The 21,326-nt window shown below is 43.4% G+C and overlaps 1 protein-coding gene across 1 annotated transcript in view; it reads left to right on the top strand.

The window, feature by feature from the left end:
• NSG1 (neuronal vesicle trafficking associated 1) overlaps window positions 1-21,326 on the top strand; it is an 85,721-nt gene that overhangs the window by 6,912 nt on the left and 57,483 nt on the right. The window contains exon 3 of the mRNA XM_069744835.1: window positions 20,257-20,373. Coding sequence (XP_069600936.1) covers window positions 20,257-20,373 — 117 coding nt within the window. The remainder of the gene's footprint in view (window positions 1-20,256; window positions 20,374-21,326) is intronic.

Below are 21,326 nucleotides of genomic sequence, written 5' to 3'. Positions count from 1 at the left end.
GCTTGGAGATTTAGTTTTCATCACCGCAGCTGAATGATTTACATCTGTTAGCCAGCATAAGTACATGTGGGGGTTGCCTGGTTGCTAGGAAATCCCAACATGTAATCAAGCTGGCTAGTAGCTGTAAATCATTCAGCTGAAGGTGATGAAAACTAAATCTCCGAGCACTAAAAAATACTCAGAAGATACTCGAGCGTGCTTGGGAAATCTCAAATAACGAGTATATTCGCTCATCACTAGTCACTTCTTTTAATAGTTTGGCGTTTTTAGAAACGGGGTAAAAATGGGCCCCCTTACATCTTGGGTTCCTGGGCGACTGCACATGATGTACTAGTCAGGGCTGTAGAGTCAGTAAGCCAAGCCTCCGACTCCTCAATTTCCATTACACCGACTCCACCAAAATTGGCTTCGACTCCACGATTCCAACTCCACAGGGCTGTGGAGTCGGTAAGCCAAACCTCCGACTCCTCAATTTCCATGACACCGACTCCACCGAAATGGGCTCTGACTCTGACTCGACGACTCCGACTCCACAGCCCTGGTACCAGTGATATGTCCACTCCCGGCTACACCCCTAGCTCTTGTTCTGGAGGATCGGCCTTGTCCATGTATTACATGGTCAGCCATTTCTCTGAAAGCCTGTCATGTATTACTAGGTCTCCATTTTTCAATATGGTCAGTTCCAGCTTCCACAGTTGATCCATGGAGGTTCCTAAAAATGTAACAGTTATCAGAAGATCATCAGGTGGCTTCAATTTATCAATGGGTATTGCCTGAAGAAGAGCGAGCTGCACAAAACAGGGGAATTTACATTACATGCATTTTTTATTATTTGTATCTATTTGTTAGATATTATTATTATTTGTTTTTAGCTTTATTATTTTTTAAGCAGGATTGGATTACATTCTTTAAGGCCTTGTTCCCACTTACGCCGTAAAGAAACACAGTTGTGTGTTTACGTGCAGAATCAAAGCTAAAAAAAATGCATGAAAAAAACGCTCTTCAAATCTGCACCAAAACCACTATTATTAAAGGGTAAACTGCATAACAAAAAATGCAGCGCAAAAACACAGTCAACGGAAAAGATTGTTAATACATATTATGAAAATGTAATATAGAAAATATTTGGATCAAAAGCAACATAAAAAAGTGCAGCATTTATGCTATGTGTGGGGCTGTTTACATATCTGGCAATTTGGGGGGAAAAAATTATTTTCTTAGTGCTGTCTGTTTTACAATGGAAGATTTGGAAACCTGCATCTTTTTTCCATATTTTTTTTTTCATTACGAGAAAAACAAATGTTATACCGATAGAAAAAATGAACACGGACAAAAAATAAAAGGATGAGAATCAGATCGAGCAGACTAATGAAAAACAGTTCTTTTATTATGGTAAAAAAATGAATGAGGCCTAACTTTTGTGGCATTGCAGTCTAGGTGACTCAGAGAACAGGGGTCCAGGACTCCCGCTAGGTGATGGTCCCATGGGCTCCTATCTCAAAGTTGTATCTTGGTTTTCCTTTATTAAAGTCAAAAATAAGATTTTCACCATTATAAGCTACATATGAAAGCATGAGTATGTCGTCGTGTCTTTGTTGCCCATAGCAACCAATCACAGCTTAGCTTTCATTTGATAAACTGCTCTGAGAAAATGAAAGCTGTGCTGTGATTGGTTGATATGGAGAACAAAAGACATCTTTTAGACAGCTTTCTTCTTCAATAGGGCCCAATGTTTCAGTGCTTTTGAGGGATGGGTACACACATAGTAAAGGACCGGGCTGTGGAATTAATGAGCATTTTGTCACCCTCTCTCTAATTTATCTTAACCAAGCTAATCGAGTGAAATGAATAATGGCAGTCAATCAGCCTGGTCTCCTGTACTATGTCTGCTCCTTATATACAGAGGACCTAGATTACTAATCAATACCCGCACTTCAGTTCTGTCATATGACAAATTGCTGCCTAAAAGGAACATATTTTGTGCCCAAATCTGCACGGCGCTGTTCAGAAATTAAAACTTGCTGCCTCCAAAAGAGGAGCTGATTTGCGGCTTCAGATGTATAGATGTGGACTAAATACAAACTGCATGTAAAATGATGTTACAGGTAAGTTACGTATACACAGAGGGGAAGCTAGGGGTTAAATTCAGGGGCGGAGGCAAAACTTCTGAGTGGGCCCCTAACCAGATAACCCGGATTACAACTATAGTCAGGGCCGGACTGGCCATCGGGCAGTTCTGGCAAATGCCAGAAGGGCCGGTGGCAGTAGTGGGCCGCTCGAGTGTGCCGCTGTCGGCACACCACCCCCGCTGTCGGCACACTCTCGGCCCTGCATTCAACTATACCGGCATCATAGACGCCGGTACAGTTGAATGCAATGATGGAGGAGAGAGCGTCTGCTGTCGCTCCCTCTCCCATCATTCCCCGCTCTGCCTGCCGCTGACACTGCGGGTGCGCGATGACGTCATATCATCGAGCACCTGCTGTGTGACCGGGCGGGCAGACTGCAGCTGCTGAGACCGGAGCCTGGAGCAGCGCGGGGCAAGAGGAAAGGTGAGTAGAGTGTTTGTTTTTTTATTATTATTATATATCAATGAGTGATAACTGGATTGTGGGGCTATTGGGGGGGGCTGCATTACATTCTATGGGGCTGGGCTGCATTATATTGTATGGTGGCTGTGCTGCATTACATCCTATGGGAACTGGCTGCATTACATTCTATGGGGGCTGCACTGCATTACATCCTATTGGAACTGGCTGCATTACATTCTATGTGGGCTGTGCAGCATTACATTCTATGGGGCCTGTGCTGTATTACATTCTATGGGGGCTGGCTGCATTACATTCTATGGGGCTGGGCTGCATTACATTCTATGGGGCTGTGCTGCATTACATTCTATGGGGTCTGTGCTGCATTACATTCTATGGGGGCTGTGCTGTATTGCATTCTATGGGGGCTGTGCTGTATTACATTCTATGGGGGCTGTGCTGCATTACATTCAATGGGGCTGGGCTGCATTACATTCTATGGGGGCTGGCTGCATTACATTCTATGGGGGCTGGCTGCATTAATTTACATTCTATGGGGACTGGCTGCATTACATTCTATGGGGGCTGGCTGCATTACATTCTATGGGGGCTGGCTGCATTAATTTACATTCTATGGGGACTGGCTGCATTACATTCTATGGGGGCTGGCTGCATTACATTCTATGGGGGCTGGCTGCATTAATTTACATTCTATGGGTACTGGCTGCATTACATTCTATGGGGACTGAGCTGTAATGCTGGATACAGCTGTAATTATATGTTATATAGTCGTGTTACACTCCCCTCACTTCTTGTAACCTACAAGTGTACAAAGATATTATACAGTCACCATGTGACAAGTGGGCCTGTGTGACTTCAAATGCCAGGGCTGAATTTTAGTCCCAGTCCGGCCCTGACTATAGTGACGCACCCTAATAGTGGATGTAGGAGAACCTCAGCAGATGACCGCACCATTTTACTAAAAAAAAAATCTCTACACAAAGACCAACACTGATATCACCGCCATATGGTGACCACAAAGTGGTAGATACTAGTGCTGCAGATCATGTAATAGATTACAGTACAGTTACAGTGACTCCCAGTTGACATTCTTTCTGATTTGAGTCGTTCACTTTTCCCGTCTTTTCCATCTGACCCAGACCGGCATGACAACTTCTCCAGCCTGGACTCGTTTGAATTACAACAAAGACACATATGACTTTTCACATTTCTAGCACCATCTCTTCTGTCCCCCACCTGCACAAACCCCTCGTCCTGCTGATACTCCAATACTGAGCTGCTGCTGTATGTGTCCTTATCACTCCACCCACTGTGTGGTACTGTGTGCCCTCACATTTTCCTCCTACTGGAGCCCTAGCTTCCCCTTTCATTTCACTAATAAAGTATGAACTCCCCATAGTCCTCCATACAGTATAATGCACTCCCCATAGTCCGCCATAAAGAATAATGCATTCCCTATAGTCCTCAATACAGTATAATGTATTTCCCATAGTCCTCCATACAGCATAATGCACTCTCCACAGGCCTCCATACAATATAATGCACTCCCCATGGTCTTTAATAAAGTATAATGCACTCCCCATAGTCTTCCATACAGTTTAATGAATTCCCCATAGTCTTCCATACAGTATAATGAACTCCCCAAAGTCTACCATACAGTATAATGCATTCCCCATAGTCTTCCATACAGAATAATGCACTCCCTTTAGACCTTCATAAAGTATAACGCACTCCCCAAAGTCCTCCATACAGTATAATGAACTCCCCATAGTCATCCATACAGTATAATGAACTCCCCATAGTCATCCATACAGTATAATGCATTCCCCATAGTCTTCCATATAGTATAATGCACTCCCTTTAGACCTTCATAAAGTATAATGCACTCCCCAAAGTCCTCTATACAGTATAATGAACTCCCCATAGTCTTCCATACAGTATAATGCATTCCCCATAGTCTTCCATACAGTATAATGCACTCCCTTTAGACCTTCATAAAGTATAACGCACTCCCCAAAGTCCTCCATACAGTATAATGAACTCCCCATAGTCATCCATACAGTATAATGAACTCCCCATAGTCATCCATACAGTATAATGCATTCCCCATAGTCTTCCATACAGTATAATGCATTCCCCATAGTCTTCCATACAGTACAATGCACTCCCTTTAGTACTTCATAAAGAATAATGCACTCCTCAAAGTCCTCCATATAGTATAATGAACTCCCCATAGTCTTCCATACAGTATAATGAACTCCTCATGGTCTTCCATACAGTATAATGCATTGCCCATAGTCTTCCATACAGTATAATGCACTCCCTTTAGACCTTCATAAAGTATAATGCACTCCCCAAGTCCTCCATACAGTATAATGAACTCCCCATAGTCATCCATACAGTATAATGCATTCCCCATAGTCTTCCATACAGTACAATGCATTCCCTTTAGTACTTCATAAAGAATAATGCACTCCCCATAGTCTTCCATACAGTATAAGGAACTCCCCATAGTCTTCCATACAGTATAATGAACTCCCCGTAGTCTTCCATACAGTATAATGAACTCCCCATAGTCTTCCATACAATATAATGCACTCCCTTCAGACTTTCATAAAGTATAATGCACTCCTAAAAGTCCTCCATACAGTATGATGAACTCCCCTTAGCCCTCTACAGTGAGCGCTATGAAGCACACATGCAGCAGGCGCCATGTAGTTACGTAATGGCACCAGCTGAACTGAGATGTCAGACACCGAGGAAGAATGATGGGAGAGGAAGCGTCAGCTGGCACTTCCATCTTTCAACATTACTTTCAACTGTATCAGCATCCAAGATGCTGATACAGTTGAACTTGCAATGATGGGCGGGGGGCCTGGCTCAAGGGCCCAATAGCAGCCGCGTGGCCTGCCACCACTGGTGGCAGTGCAGGGTGATCGAGTCTCCATGCTTTGTCGCAGAGTTTAGCTGTATCGGTGTGCTGCACACGTTGATACAGTTTAAGTTAGTGTAGCTCCAGGTGGGCCCCTCAGAGCACGGGGCCCTGAGCGACAGCACCCTCTATCACCCGGGGCCGCCGGACACACACTGGCACCACCTTTTTTCGAGTAAGATAGGCAAAGCAGTGATGACCGTTTACATTTACCTATTTTAGGTTTGATTTGCATTAATGTTTTGTGGAGAGAGGAGGTATATATAGGTCCTTTAAGAGCACTATGCACTTTATCTATATATTTATCATGGATTAACATGCTTCCTATACACCATCTATAGTTCCTGCCCTTTCGATACCCGTGGTGTTACTTGCAGTGGTTGTTGTCTGCCGTACATGTGCTAGACGTGTCCCTTGTATGTTATGTCTGTTATCATTCTTTCTGATAATGTTATTTAATAAAATTTGTTAATTTTTTAGACTGTTACGTTTGGGTTCTTTGATACTCCGTAATTTCTTTGTAGGATTCAATGATGGGCGGGGGGCCTGGCTCAAGGGCCCAATAGCAGCCGCGTGGCCTGCCACCACTGGTGGCAGTGCAGGGAGATCAAGTCTCCATGCTTTGTCGCAGAGTTTAGCTGTATCGGTGTGCTGCACATGTTGATACAGTTTAAGTTAGTGTAGCTCCAGGTGGGCCCCTCAGAGCACGGGGCCCTGAGCGACAGCACCCTCTATCACCCCTTAGCTATGCTACTGTATATTTGTTATACTTCACAGATACTACATATAGATGAGATGACATTCAACCTTTATACACATAGCGCTTGACAACATTTAAAAAACGTAAAACTCTTATATTTTTGTTGACTTTTTTTTGTACCAAATTCCTCAAAATGGTGACCTTGGTTCAAAAATTTTGAACACAATTAGCAATACTCTTTATTTTTGTTTGTAATCATTGTTTCTTGATTTTTTTTTAGAGCAAAAAGTTGCATGATCTTCTAAAATATTGCAATTTAGGCTCTAATAATGACAAGTGTTAGTGTATATAAAAAAATCACTCCAAAAGGTATGCAGTAGATTTGTGCAAACAATTTTTGAATTAGCTGCAACCCTCTGAAAAAAAACCTATGCCCACTTTGGCGAACATTAAAAAAAAGGAAAACACATAAAATAGTCTTTAAAATAGGCACAAATTAAAAGAATTTGGCACAAATTAAAAACTTGCTTAAAACACCAAAGAGTATACAAAAAAGATACAAGTGCAATTATGAATCGGTCCAAAATGCTACATACAAGCTACAGATGTAAACCAAGACACAAAAAGAGCACAGTGAGGTCAAAAATACTCTGCTGTAAAAAAAATCACAGTAATAAGCAAGTGTTTGTCAAAATATGGAAAAAAAACCAGAGTATTTAGTTGATACGTTTTTTTGCAAAAAAATGTATACTAAACTGCTCCACCAATCGTCAAGGTGTACACTTATAGAGCAGTCCTATCTAATGTATATAATCCCTATCTGATATATTTAAAACCTGATCATCTGTATAGTACCTGTATAAGCAGGGTTCAGAGACGGAATATCCATGTGGACATGCTGGATGGAACAGCTTAAATGCAAATGACCCACAGAGGAGTGATGGACTCCCCAGTCTTGTAGAAACAAGAGAACAATTATAAACCAGAAACACATGGGCTACTTGCACATTGAACAAGTCTGTAGGAACCTGTCCACACCACCAAAAAGCTTGAAGACACAAAAAGAGCACAGTGAGGTCAAAAATACTCTGCTGTAAAAAATCACAGTAATAAGTAAGTGCTTGTCAAAAGATGGAAAAAAACAGGGTATTTAGTTGATACGTTTTTTTGCAAAAAAAGTATACTAAGCTGCTCCACCAATCGTCAAGGTATATCCTTATAGAGCAGTCCTATCTAATGTATATAATCCCTATCTGATGTATTTAAAACCTGATCATCTGTATAGTACCTGTACAAGCAGGGTTCAGAGAGGAAATATCCATGTGGACAAGCAAAGGTGTAACAATACTGCAAAGGTGTAACAAATGGTAAAGCTCATAAGTATAGCAATAAATATTAAGCTTAGTGCACAAATAGCCAATATGTATAGATACATAGCTACATAGAAGTGTTGCTACAGCCAGGGCCGTATTTAGAGTTTCTGCTGCCCTAGGCACTTTTAGTGCTGCCTCCCCCATTGTTGAGTATGACACTATCGGCAGTGACTTTGCCATAAATCGCTGATGTGAAAATCGCCTTTTGCAGCAGATGCGGCAGTTTTTCCGCATCTGCTGTGTAACGGATCACTTACGGCAACACTGCGTTCGGCCTCATTCATTCCTTATAGGGACTTGCGGACATGTGCGGCACTTGCAGTTTTGCCGCGATCCGGCACTTGCAGTTTTGCCGCGATCCGGCAATTGCGGTACTTGCAGAAATAGAAAAATAAATGCTGCTAGCTGTGTTTTTTTGTGTCTCACCGCAAGTGCAAAACCGCGAATGCCGTACATGTCCGCAAGTAGCCATCACTACCTGTCCCTGCACCTTGCTAGCTCATCCCTAACCATCCCTCTGACCTAAAACTACACTATCAAGCTTTAGAAAAACAATTTATTACCTGACATATTCCTACGATAATGAGGCTCCAGGCTACGGCGTAGACAGGGACGGGCAGTCTCCGGGTCTGCATCCTCTCTCTGTGCAAACCCTCAGTCCCTGCCTCACTGCCTGTGCACAGACCTCCCTCTACCGGACCCGGTAATCACCGCTCGCAGTTGCATACCGGCAGAGGTGTATCTAGGGTTTCTGGCACCCGGGGCAAGAATTCATTTTGGCACCCCCCTCCCCCCCCCAGCACACATACGATTAGCACACTTAGTCATGTGCCCACGAGCTCCTCTCCCTAATGCTCTCAATGTTCAGTGAAAAACAGAGAAGCAGAAGAGAAGCTCGTTGTCACAGGACCATAAGTATGAAAGTCGCATATGAGTGAAGTGTCCATGTGACGACTACTGGAACCTGCAGTGCTGAATCCTGATATCGCAGCTTCTGAATTCTCACAACGCATGCACTGCACACTTTTAGGATTCTCCCTTGCTGGTGGACAGTCATGTCAGCACAAGCATGCGATTTGTATACTTCTGGCCACATTCCGACTAGACGTTCTCGGCCTCAGTTCATTTTCATAGAGTGAGGCCACACATCTAGTCAGCACGTGACCGCATGTATCTAAATCGCCAGCATGAGAGAATCCTGACAGCGTGCAGTGCGCACTGTAAGAACTCAGAAGTCTGCAGTCACAAAGAATGACTGCAGACCCACTACAAACCTGAACATCCCCTTTAATGCCCCTAACAAATAAAAACATGAGTGTTAGTTAGTATCACAAATAACATTTACATCCAGGTACCTTATAGATGACGTCGTCTCTGGAGCCGTTCTCCTTTTCTTCATCTTGTCCAGACCCCATGATGAGTTTTCTCATCCACAGCCGTCTCTGCAGACATCCATCTTCTCCACTTTTTTGCAGAAAATCTCCACATGACGCCCTTAAAGATACGAGTGTCATTATAATGCCACTGAATAAAAAAAATGCCCCTCACTATATTGTCTGCACAAAATATGACCCCACATTGTTCCTCTTATGGTACAGTACATGCTCTTTACACTGACCTCTCTTTTCCATACCGGCCCCCTCTTCACACTGTCCTCTCACACTGTGTCCCCCACTATGGGGCCCAGTATTTATACTGTACTCTCTCATCACATTCCCCCTCCTTGGTATACTGTCCCCTCCTGGCTGTGCTCTTACACTGTCCCTCCATGCTACGCCCCCACTACTCAGTTTCTATTCTGTGCCCACTCACTTTTCTCCCCCATACTGTCTCTTCACACTATTCCCCTCCCTCCTCATACTGTCTCCGCTCACATTCTTCCTGTTCACCATACTTTCTCCTCATATATTTACTCCCTCACTTTCTATACTGTCTGCTCACCTGACTCCCCATTCTGTGTCTGCACACATCCCATCACCTTCACTCCCGTACTCTATCTACATACATTTTTCACATCTCTACTCATACTGTGTCCAGATACATTCCCCCGTTCGCTCCTCATACTGTCTGCACCCATCCCCCATACTGTTTCCTCATACATGCTCCCCATTCCCCACTACTGTTTCCTCATACATGCTCCCCATTCCCCCATACTGTTTCCTCATACATGCCAGTCGTTCCCCAGTACGGTTTCCTCTTACATGCCCCCCATTCTCCCATACTGTTTCCTCATACATGGCCCTCATTCCCCAGTACTGTTTCCTCACTCATGGCCCTCCTTCCCCAGTACTGTTTCCTCATACATGCCCCCCTTTCCCCAGTACTGTTTCCTCATACATGCCCCTCGTTCCCCAGTACTGTTTCCTCATACATGCCCCTCATTCCCCAGTACTGTTTCCTCATACATGACCCTCATTCCCCTGTATTGATTCCCCATCTCCCCCTTTGCTCTTCATTTTGTGTCCTCAAATCTCCCACACACATTAAATCCCCCATCCCCACTACAAATCTCCCCACACACATTAAATCCCCCCACCCCCACTCCAATTCTCCCCACACATAATAAATCCCCCTATCCTCACTCAAATTGTCCCCACACACAATAAATATCTCCTTCCCCACTGCAATTCCCCCCCCATGCACTTAATCTTCGGTGTCTTCAGCTCCACTGGAGCACTTACCACCAGTGTTCGCCTCTACAGTGCGAGTGAGCGACGTCCTCAGTGTGATCACATGATCTGATCACGCTCCTCACGTCGATCTGACCCGGCAGTCAGAGCCTCAATTGTACTCACTTCTGAAAGATTGGAGTACAATTGATCCCTGGGCAGGGGCGGACACTGGCTCTGCTTCCCCCCTCCCATCTTATCTTGTATGCATGGCTCTGCTTCCCCCTACCATCTTGTATGCGTGGCTCTGCAGCCCCCCTCTCCTATCTTGTATGCATGGCTCTGCTTCCTCCCTCCCATCTTGTATGCATGGCTCTGCCTCCCCCCTACCATCTTGTATGCATGGCTCTGCAGCCTCACTCTCCCATCTTGTATGCATGGCTCTGCTTCCGCCCCATCGTCTATGCATGGCCCTGCTTCCCCCCTCCCATCTTGTATGCATGGCTCTGCAGCCCCCCTCTCCCATCTTGTATGCATGGCTCTGCTTCCCCCCCTCCCATCTTGTATGTATGGCTTTGCAGCCTCCCTCTCCCATCTTCTATGCATGGCCCTGCTTCCCCCCTCCCATCTTGTATGTATGGCTCTGCAGGCCCTCCTCTCCCATCTTGTATGCGTGCCTCTGCAGCCCCCCTCTCCCATCTTGTATGCATGGCTCTGCAGCCTCCCTCTCCTATGTTGTATGCATGGCTCTGCTTCCCCCCCTCCCATCTTGTATGTATGGCTCTGCAGCCCCCCCTCTCCCATCTTGTAGGCGTGCTCTCTCATCCTGCTCCCCTGTCATACACACCTTTCTCACACCGGCGCACCGCGACGAAAGTCCCTGCATCATGGTCCCGGCGCTGCAGCTTCTCCCTGAGTGAGCGGTCACATGGTACCGCTCATTAAGGTCATGAATATGCATCCATATTCCGGCGCTGAGACAATTGGAGTTGCAGGCACCGCTGGAGCTGAGGAGGGTGAGTATGATGAGTTCAAGGAGGCGGGGAGGCGGGGGAGGTAGGCGGGGGGCTGGCGGTGACCCCGGTCCTTATAATTAAAAACAAAAAAAAACCTTGCTCAGGTGCCGCCCCCGCATCCTGCCACCCCTGGCACCTGCCCTCAAGTGCCTAGTGACAAATACGGCCCTGGCTACAATGCTAACCACTGAGCCAACATGATACATACAAACCACATTTAAAGAAATATTTAGGCTTTTAGACATATACTCCACATAGATGGTCAGGCTTAGACTGGCATGTAGTGAAACCCCCAGGTGGACCCGTAGGGAAGGAGTAGGTTCGCCCACCCATCTACAAGATACACTTGATGCCCTATATATAGACAATGGCAACATCTCATCATTTATTTAGCAAACTACCATTTTCTTATATAAAAGCTCAGGCCGAGATGACATACAAGAATAGTAGCAGCTTTGCTATCACAACAGCGCCTCAGGGGCACTCTTCATCTTGCAGCTTCTTGCCGCTACTTGTGGCCTGTTCTTATGCGGGCGTGTATACCCTGCTCATAAAGGTTGTCCGACATTTAATTTTTTTTTTTTTTTATTCATGGATTGATTAAAAATGCTAATCAGAGGCATACTTACCTTCTAGTGCCCCCGTGGATCCAGCGCAGGCCACTGCTTTATCCGACAGTCACAGCACTGTCGAAGCCAGTAAATAGCTGCTGCAGTCATGTGGCTTTTACCATCAGTTTGGCATGCTTTTTTTATTTCAAGCTTTTCTTACCCACCAACGAATAAGAAAATAACAGTCCTTGAATTCAAGTAAGATTTGTGGCGAGACGCACAGAGACGCATGTCACTTGTCAGACACCTGGTTCATGCGCACCTCCTAATGAATCAGGAGTGTCTGACTTGAATAAGTCCCCTTATCAAGACTGGCGATATTTATGCCTTTGGATGCGTTCATTTAAACTGTCAGGTTGGGTTTGACAGACTCCCTATACTAACTGTTTACACAGGATGATGTGCTGTCGAAAACAATAATTTTTAAGCTCGTCTAAAAATTATTGAACCCGATGAGCGAGCATTTTATTAAATTGTCGGATGATGGCTGCCTGTTTATAGGGGCTGATTACTGGCCCATCTGAATGGTTCTTAAGACTAAACTGTCTGTGCTAGTTGTTTTACATTTTACATGTGAACACATCCATTTTAGAATTGGAATATTGGAATAGCCACTTATTGTCAAAGTCTGGATAGTATTCAAATGGAATTGTTCACAACCGGTAAAACAAAATTATTTGTAGTGGCGAGGATTTAGAATAAAATCAGATGTAGACGCCACCATACACAGCACAACCCCTAATTTATCTTTTCACATCTGCAAAAACAGTGCCCAGGTCCAGCTATCCCCACTATAACACCCCTGAATCCCTCGAAAATGTTAGGCTCATGGCAGAATGTTCCCAGTGAAGCCAAATAGTGTCGGTACATCGATGCCAGACAATGCACAGTAATACCCCATCCAGGGCTGTGGAGTCGGTAAGCCGACACCATTAAAATGGGCTCCAACTCCACAACTCCGACTCCAACTCCACAGCCTTGACAGGGCTGTGGAGTTGGTAAGCCAATCCTCCGACTCCTCAATTTCCATGACACCGACTCCGACTCCACCAAAATGGGCTCCGACTCCGACCCCACAGCCCTAACCCCATCATAACACATAATGGGCTCCGACTCCACAGCTCTGACCCCATCATAACACATAGTGCTGATACCATGGTGCTACAAAAAGAACTACCACATAGTGACCATATGAATGAGCCAGGCAGAGCGCCCTTATAGTTCATCCACTGCCCTCCACCTATACATATATAAGGAGCTGCACATGTAACTACCTGTTCCTGCGCCAATCTCTACAGTCCAACACTAGAACTGATCTCTACTGTCACATCAGATGTGTGGTCTTCTGGGAGACAGTCAGGAATCCAGGATTCTCTTGTGCTTTCAAACTGCTTTCTGGCACCAGTTCAATGATCCTGTCGGGGGCTTACGTCCAAACCCCCCTCAAAATGGGATTCTGGCGTATGCGCCGACAGGGCCACAAACTGTAATCGTGTTCACATTTTCGGGCATGTATGTCTACTGAAAAGAGACACCCAGACGCAGTCTACTACGTTCAAGTGTCTGTCTCCAGTAGGCGTTCACGCCCCAAAATGATGCACGACAAAGCACACGTTCGCTCTGCCGGCACCAATATAGATTATGGTCTCATCGACGCATAAACCCAAACCCTGTTTTGCAGGTGGTTTGGACGTGAGTCTCGATGGGACCAACAAAAAACGGGTGACAGAACACAGTGTGAAAGCACTTCATCCTCCATATGTATTTATTGGAAGTAGAGAAGTCAGGAGCCTCAGGGAAAAGTCTGCTGCTGAGTCACCGATGGCAATATAGGAGTTCTGCACTAATATTTATGGCATAATGTTCTTAATGTTTGATCAGTGTGGATCTGATTAATTCCTGGAATCCTTGCCATACACATTATTAAAGGTGGCTCTGTACTTAGCTGCTCACTGAAGTATACTTGGCTGATATTTCCTGTGTACTACAGTTCACTCTTCAGCTTTGCCGATTGTACAGGGGCAGAATCAGCAGAGTTATCTCATTATCAATGTAGGGCCCTTAATTTTAAGGGAATCTGTAAGTAGGATCAGACGTCTATATGGGCGTTAAGGTCATAAAAAGTTGAATCAAATTGTTCCTTGATATTTGGATTCGAAGTCGAATTCCAGAGAAATCCACCTTTTTCTTAATATGTAAATGAGCTGTTAAGATCTATGGGCCGGACATAGATCTCACTGAAAATCTGCCTCCAGAGCTTATTTTAAATGAAAGGACATTATCAGTGTGAGACATGTAGAGGAGGAGAGCAGTCTTATTATTTAAAATAATCTCTGGAGGCAGATTCTCATGGAGATCTGTGTCAGGCCCATAGATCTTACCAGCTCATTTACATATTAAGAAAAATGCGAATTTCTATGGAAGAAGACATCAGATCGCAGATATCAAGGTATCATGTTACTCAGCTTCCTATGACCTACACGCGCATATAGATGGATTTAGAGGGCTGATCCTACTGACAGTTTCCCTTTAAAGTGTAATTGTGGTTTCAGGAGAACTTGCAGTAGAATGTCTGTGTCTTCCTCTAGCTCCTCCCTTCTTCTCCCACCCTCTCTCCATAGAATCTTATGAGCACCAACTGTCATTTCCTATTTCAGAAATGGGAAAGTCTGTGTTCACTCAAGACAGAATTTACTCACTAATTGACAGTGAAAAATCACTACAGGTGGAGAAAGAGGCAGATTTCTCTAATAAGATATAATATAAAGTTGCTTCTTTTCATGTGTTGTGTTGATTTATGAAATGAAAATTAAAACGATAATTACTCTAAACCAGATACAGCAGGTAAACAATATACAAAGGGATCATACACTTTAGATATCTGCTCAATATAAACCTGCTCAGAAACAGCCATCTGTGTATTGAGCCTCATGCTCCCTAGATGAAAACATGAGCAACACGATTTATTATTGTATTTGCTCTTGTTTTTATGTCAATTTTTGGTGTTTTATGGGAGTTTTTGGTGATTTGCATTTTTTTTAACCAATATTTTTCTTTCCATTCGTACCTTTTTTTTAAAGTGACTTTTTATGTGATCATCTCGAGGTTTTATGTATTTGATCACTTCGGGCGAAGTTTTCGACTGATTCATTTGCAAACGTTTTGAAAAGTCTCAAATTTTGAGGGCAAATGTACTCCCGTTCCCTCTGCTTCCTCTCAAGTGATTTTATAGACGCCTAAAACAATGGTTAAAATTCTGCAACATTTATAAACCGAACGTGCTAAAAAGTCAGTGACCGGGTGAAAGTGGAAAAAATAAAGTGCATTTTCGATGTTGCACAGAATCCGTGAAACCCGTGTGCCATTTTGGTAACGCAAAAAAACATCAGCAAATATCACAAGAAGAAAAACAAAAAGAAAAGGGACTCCAAAAATTGTAAATGATGACTCGGAATGAAATCAGCTCCAGAAGTAGATACAAGATGGATTTGCTTTGTAGGGAATTATGTATTCATTTCACCCTACTGCCAGTGAAAAAAAAATCAATTATATGATCATTTTGCTGCGTCATGTGATTTAATTTTTTTTTATATATAAATTAAAATGTGATAGATATCGGGCGTGAAGGAGGCAGAAGTGCAGCTCTCTGATAACCCTTATCTACGTGACATGCATCTGGCAGCGCTGGAGTGGAAGGTCGTGTATGAGAAGGCATTGGAGTTTGCAATAAATTGAGCACAATGAAGAAATGTCAGGTCGGGATTGATGGGCTTCAATTTAATATGATTGCTCGGTAATAGACAACGTTGAATAACCTCATCCCGGTGATCGAGTTTGGGCAGAGGTACAATACATTTCCTTCTGTACCAGCTAATATCATGGCATCAATAGATCAAATACCCGGGGTTTACACTATACGTATGGAGATGTCTATTCAGAGACAGCAGTGCGTAAGAGTTGCAGTACCAGGCACAGCCACAATTGTATGTTTGGCGCTGTGCCTATGTATACAGTCAAAGGAAATGCAACACCTGCAGCTGGAGCGCTTGGGGTCAGACCCCCACTGATCATTATAAAGGACTGGAAAATACTTTGGATTTGGGTTCAATATCTCTGCTTGGAGACAGCGAAAAGATACATTGTTAAAGGGGTTGTCCAGAACAGGGGTGTCAAACTGCATTCCTCGAGGGCCTCAAACCATGCGTGTTTTCAAGATTTCCTTAGCATTGCACAAGGTGCTGGAATCATTCTCTGCAGGTGATTAAATTATCACCTGTGCAATGCAAGGAAATCCTGAAAACATGACCTGTTTGCAGCCCTCGAGGAATGCAGTTTGACACCCCTGGTCCAGAACTTTTACATTGATGGCTATCCTTAGGATAGGTCATCAATGTCTGACTGGTGGGTGCACAACACCCTTCACCCCCCTCTGATCAGCTGTTCCTGGTGTCGGACAGAACTGCTCAGTTATAGAGGTGCACATCGCTGTTGGATGAATAGTGGCCATCGTAGGGTACTGCAGATGAGCTGGCAGATGTGCAGTACCAGGCTGCGAGCACGCTACAGTCAACAGAGCTGTGTTGTACAGCTCCTTAACTGAGCAGTTTCAACTGCCACTGAAACCAGGAACAGTTATCTGTGACTTTAATCCTTAGGATAGGTCATCCACCCCCTACGATCAGACATTGATGAGCTATCCTAAGGATAGGCAATCAATGTACCTAGCACCCTCACGATCAGACATTGATGACCTACCTTAAGGATAGACAATTAATGTACCTGGCTCCCCCACCGATCAGACATTGGTGACCTACCGTAAGAATAGGCAATCAATGTACCTGGCACCCCCACCAATGAGACATTGATGACCTACCCGAATGATAGGCAATCAATGTGCCTAGCACGCACCCCCACTGATCAGACACTGATGACCTATCCTAAGGATAGGCAATATACCTGGCACCCCAACTGATCAGACATTGATGAGCTATCCTAAGGATAGGCAATTAATATACCTGGCACCCCCATCAATTAGAGATTGATGAGCTATCCTAAGGATACACCATCAATGTACCTGGCACCCCCACCGGTCAGACATTGATGACCTACCGTAAGAATAGGCAATCAATGTACCTGGCACCCCCACCAATGAGACATTGATGACCTACCCGAATGATAGGCAATCAATGTGCCTAGCACGCACCCCCACTGATCAGACACTGATGACCTATCCTAAGGATAGGCAATTAATATACCTGGCACCCCCATCAATTAGACATTGATGAGCTATCCTAAGGATACACCATCAATGTACCTGGCACACCCACCGATCAGACATTGATGACCTATCCTAAGGATACACCATCAATGTACCTGGCACACCCACCGATCAGACATTGATGAGCTATCCTAAGGATACACCGTCAATGTACCTGGCACCCCCACCGATCAGACATTGATGACCTATCCTAAGGATACACCATCAATGTACCTGGCACACCCACCGATCAGACATTGATGAGCTATCCTAAGGATACACCGTCAATGTACCTGGCACCCCCACCGATCAGACATTGATGACCTATCCTAAGGATACACCGTCAATGTACCTGGCACCCCCACCGATCAGACATTGATGACCTATCCTAAGGATACACCATCAATGTACCTGGCACCCCCACCGATCAGACATTGATGAGCTATCCTAAGGATACACCATCAATGTACCTGGCACACCCACCGATCAGACATTGATGAGCTATCCTAAGGATACACCATCAATGTACCTGGCACCCCCACCGATCAGACATTGATGACCTATCCTAAGGATACACCATCAATGTACCTGGCACCCCCACCGATCAGACATTGATGAGCTATCCTAAGGATACACCATCAATGTACCTGGCACCCCCACCGATCAGACATTGATGAGCTATCCTAAGGATACACCATCAATGTACCTGGCACCCCCACCGATCAGACATTGATGAGCTATCCTAAGGATAGGCTATCAATGTTAAAGTCCAGGACAACCCCTTTAAAGAAAACTAGTCCACATCATGAGCTTCTGACATAGCTGCATAGCTCAGTGTAGCAAGAAGCTCTCATTTGGCTTGGTGACGTCTGAATAGGATGTTGTCAGTTTTCAGCCTGTAAACATTTTGTTGCCACAATGAGTTTTTGAAACTGGGTATTTTCACTGCACAAAAAAAGCAGCGTCTTACAATTCCAGCAAAGTCAAAGGGATTTATTAAAACCTCATGGACAATCATGTACACTGTGCTTTTTGTTTTAACCTTGACCTGTGGTGCGTGTGTCAAATTCTCAGGATGTCAATTTCTGTTGCAGGTGCACTGAGTTTTATGTGTCTATTTTCCCCATAGAATTGCGTTATATGCAGAAAATCCACACGGAAAAAAACGCATATCCTGCAGAAATGCACTAAAAACGCATGCAATTCGCACATTACTCTACAATAACATTGTAATTCTATTTTAATTCGTTTAATTATATAATTGTTCTTTTTGAAGTTCTCCAATATGGGTGTGGTTTATGTTTTCCAGATGTTTGCAGCCAATTCATCAATTGTGACTTGCCAATTCCCCCTCCCACCCCCCCAGAGTGATTTATGTATGCCTGTAATTTTTACACTAATTTTGTGGCATTTTTTTTTTAGTCGAACATACAATGTTTTGCTTTTAAAAGGTTCAAAAGGAGGAAAAAAAACAAAATGTAGAGCATTTTTGATTTTGCGCAAAATTGACAAACCACATGATCTGTTCTGAAGAGTTTGGTACAAAAAACGTCAAGTACCAAGAGATAAAAAAAAAGAAAAGTAACTTAAAAATTGAATCTGGCCCAAAGTATGTTAGAAATACGTACCAGAAAAATCGGGCTAAAAAAATTGTTAGAAATACCTATGAGGAAGCAGTGGGTGAAACACGTCAGGTCTTGTGGTAGGTAAGATGATCACTGTCATGCAGGACTACCTTTTTCCCTTGGGTATATGTAAATATGACTTTACTATTACTAATATTCATTATTATAAACCTTTGGGATATTTGTACATTTAACTTTATCAGCTAAATAATTCTATTAAATGCTTTATGTATATGCCTACAGGCACTTGTTTTACCTAGTACCATAGGATCATACTTTTTTGTGCGTTCTTTATACACATGTACTTGTGAAGCGGCCATGATTCCCTCACCTGCCACACACATATGGTTATATGTATGCACATGTCTGTATGTATCATATAGTTTTTTAAGGTGTCCCTGTCTTTTGATGCTTGCTTTAGTCATTTTGCATATACATGTTCTTATGAATTAATACTATTAAAGTTAATTATTATTATTTTTTAGATAAATTTCAGCCCCCGGCACAATTTTTTTCTTTTTTTGGTTATTTAATTATTTTTGTGCCACACGGGGAAGTGCTATACCTTTCAGTTAATTGAGATGTTTTGAAAAATACGTATTAGAAAACCTGTTTAAGGCAACTTCATATATGGATCCATATATCATTTGGAAATGATACTGTTTTCTGATTGGAGATCACTGATTTGTTGTAGCTTTGGGCAATGGATTCCACTTAACATCTGCATTGAGTTTTAAGGTTCGATATGTTGATAGTGTAAGAAAGCAGCTGGACAGACCCATTGGAGGTATGTGTCACTGAGGTAGCTAGCTTCGGTGATGTAAGTCCCAGGAAAGAAGGCTCCAGTGACAAGAAGTTGCCGAGAAGGTTATTTAATAGGCCTGGATTCTTGGGTCCGGGTTTTAGGAGCGGTCAGAAATGCTGGGTGGGACTGCCATATCTCATTACAGTTTTCTCTACCACTAAGGCAGCTGAGCAGTCTCAGAACTGTCCATGGGTGGGAGACGGAAGGATTTTTACTGCCAGAGACAGAAGTGGACTGTATTTTTGTCCAGATGAGCCCACTCTGATTATTGTGCCTTCATCATAAGAAGTGTTTTGTTTTCTGTTTATCTTGATGCCAAGGAACTGCCATTTTTGAGCTGTCAGCTGGGACTATTTTCTGGACATTTAATAATGTGCTCACTGTTATGATACAAGAACTTTGTGCCTGTGCAGAAGAGTCTACCGGAGAGCTGAACCCCTACAATAGCAATACCTTTTTCCGCCTGTGATGGAACTGTTATTTTTTTCCCCACCAAATAATCCAACTCTGGATAACTAACCTAACAGAGAAGGAGAACGGAACTGCCTTCATTTTCTGGGGTCAATGCTATTTTCGTGTGAATTGCTCTATAAAGTTCATCAATTGGATTTTGCAGGTCCATATTGAGCAGTCAAGAGCTCACATCTCTGAATTGATATTATACCCAACCAAACCTTGTCTACTATATTTTATAATCTATGTATCGGCTCAAGAGACTCAACTTTTCGATGCCTTAATTAACATTTATATTTATTAACTTCAAGTTTTATTTCTTCAAGGTTGTGGTAAAAACAAAGACCGAATATGAACGTGATCACAAGAAAGGGAAATTCCGTTCCCCGAAAATTGCTGAATTCACAATCAGTATCAGTGAAGGGGTGTCTGAAAGATTCAAGGTAAGAGATGTATAATTGGGTCACTTGTACTAATCATACATCATATGCTCCGTAATAGAGGAGAGTATCCTTTAACAATTCTACAGACTTCAGCCAAAAAAACAAACAAAAAGAAAGCGTTGCCTGCTTGTTCAATGCCTGGACAGAGCTTATTCTAATGACTTTTACGGCAGTAGTGAGCAGTGCAGCTGTGAATCCAGCAATAGGTACAATAAAGCATCTACAATCTACATAGACTTTAATAGAGAGCTATAACCTGTTCCCTCAGGGAGCTGACGGTCTGCCTTGTCTTGACCAAGATGGGAGGGTCATGGTTGCATTTAACATATACGTTTGGAGCTTTCCCATTACATATGGTGAATTTTACTGCAAATATAGAGTAAAAGCAACCTATATATAGGAAAAATTCAAGGATTTACTAAAACAGACACATCATGATAAATTACAGCTTCTCAGGCCATAGACAAAAAGCAATTATAGCCTAAAGATATCTTGGAACAATACACATAAAAAAGTAACCTAATAGTAAAGCAAATACACACAGCAAAAGTATTCGACCACAGAAAAGGGCATTATAATGATATAGACACGATAGTATTACCCTGTTTTCTGCAGTCGCCTCCAGCTCGGCGTGAACACATACGTCAGCTCCTTAATAGGGCCGTTTTTAGCATTTGCTAATAGGCTTTTACAGGAAAATGGCACATTTCATCGGAAGCCTCCGGACATCTGTGTCATCCGATTTCTGTCCGTCCATTTGTCAGAATCGCACAATTCGCTGCACAAAAGGTTCCCGCTATTGATTTACAGGGGAGGAAAAGAAATCACCGCGTACGGAGATGGCACTTCCTATGTCAGCTGGGGAATGGCTAGAAGGAGAGAGATTTCTTCTTTAAAAGTTCATGTAATCTGTAGCCTATCTAGTCTGTGCTTTATGTGTAGCTGGCTACAAT

The sequence above is a fragment of the Ranitomeya imitator genome, chromosome 1, assembly GCF_032444005.1.
Source record: "Ranitomeya imitator isolate aRanImi1 chromosome 1, aRanImi1.pri, whole genome shotgun sequence".
Taxonomy (NCBI): domain Eukaryota; kingdom Metazoa; phylum Chordata; class Amphibia; order Anura; family Dendrobatidae; genus Ranitomeya; species Ranitomeya imitator.
Note: the sequence above shows the minus strand (reverse complement) of the source record. Positions and strands in the feature narration are given on the sequence as shown.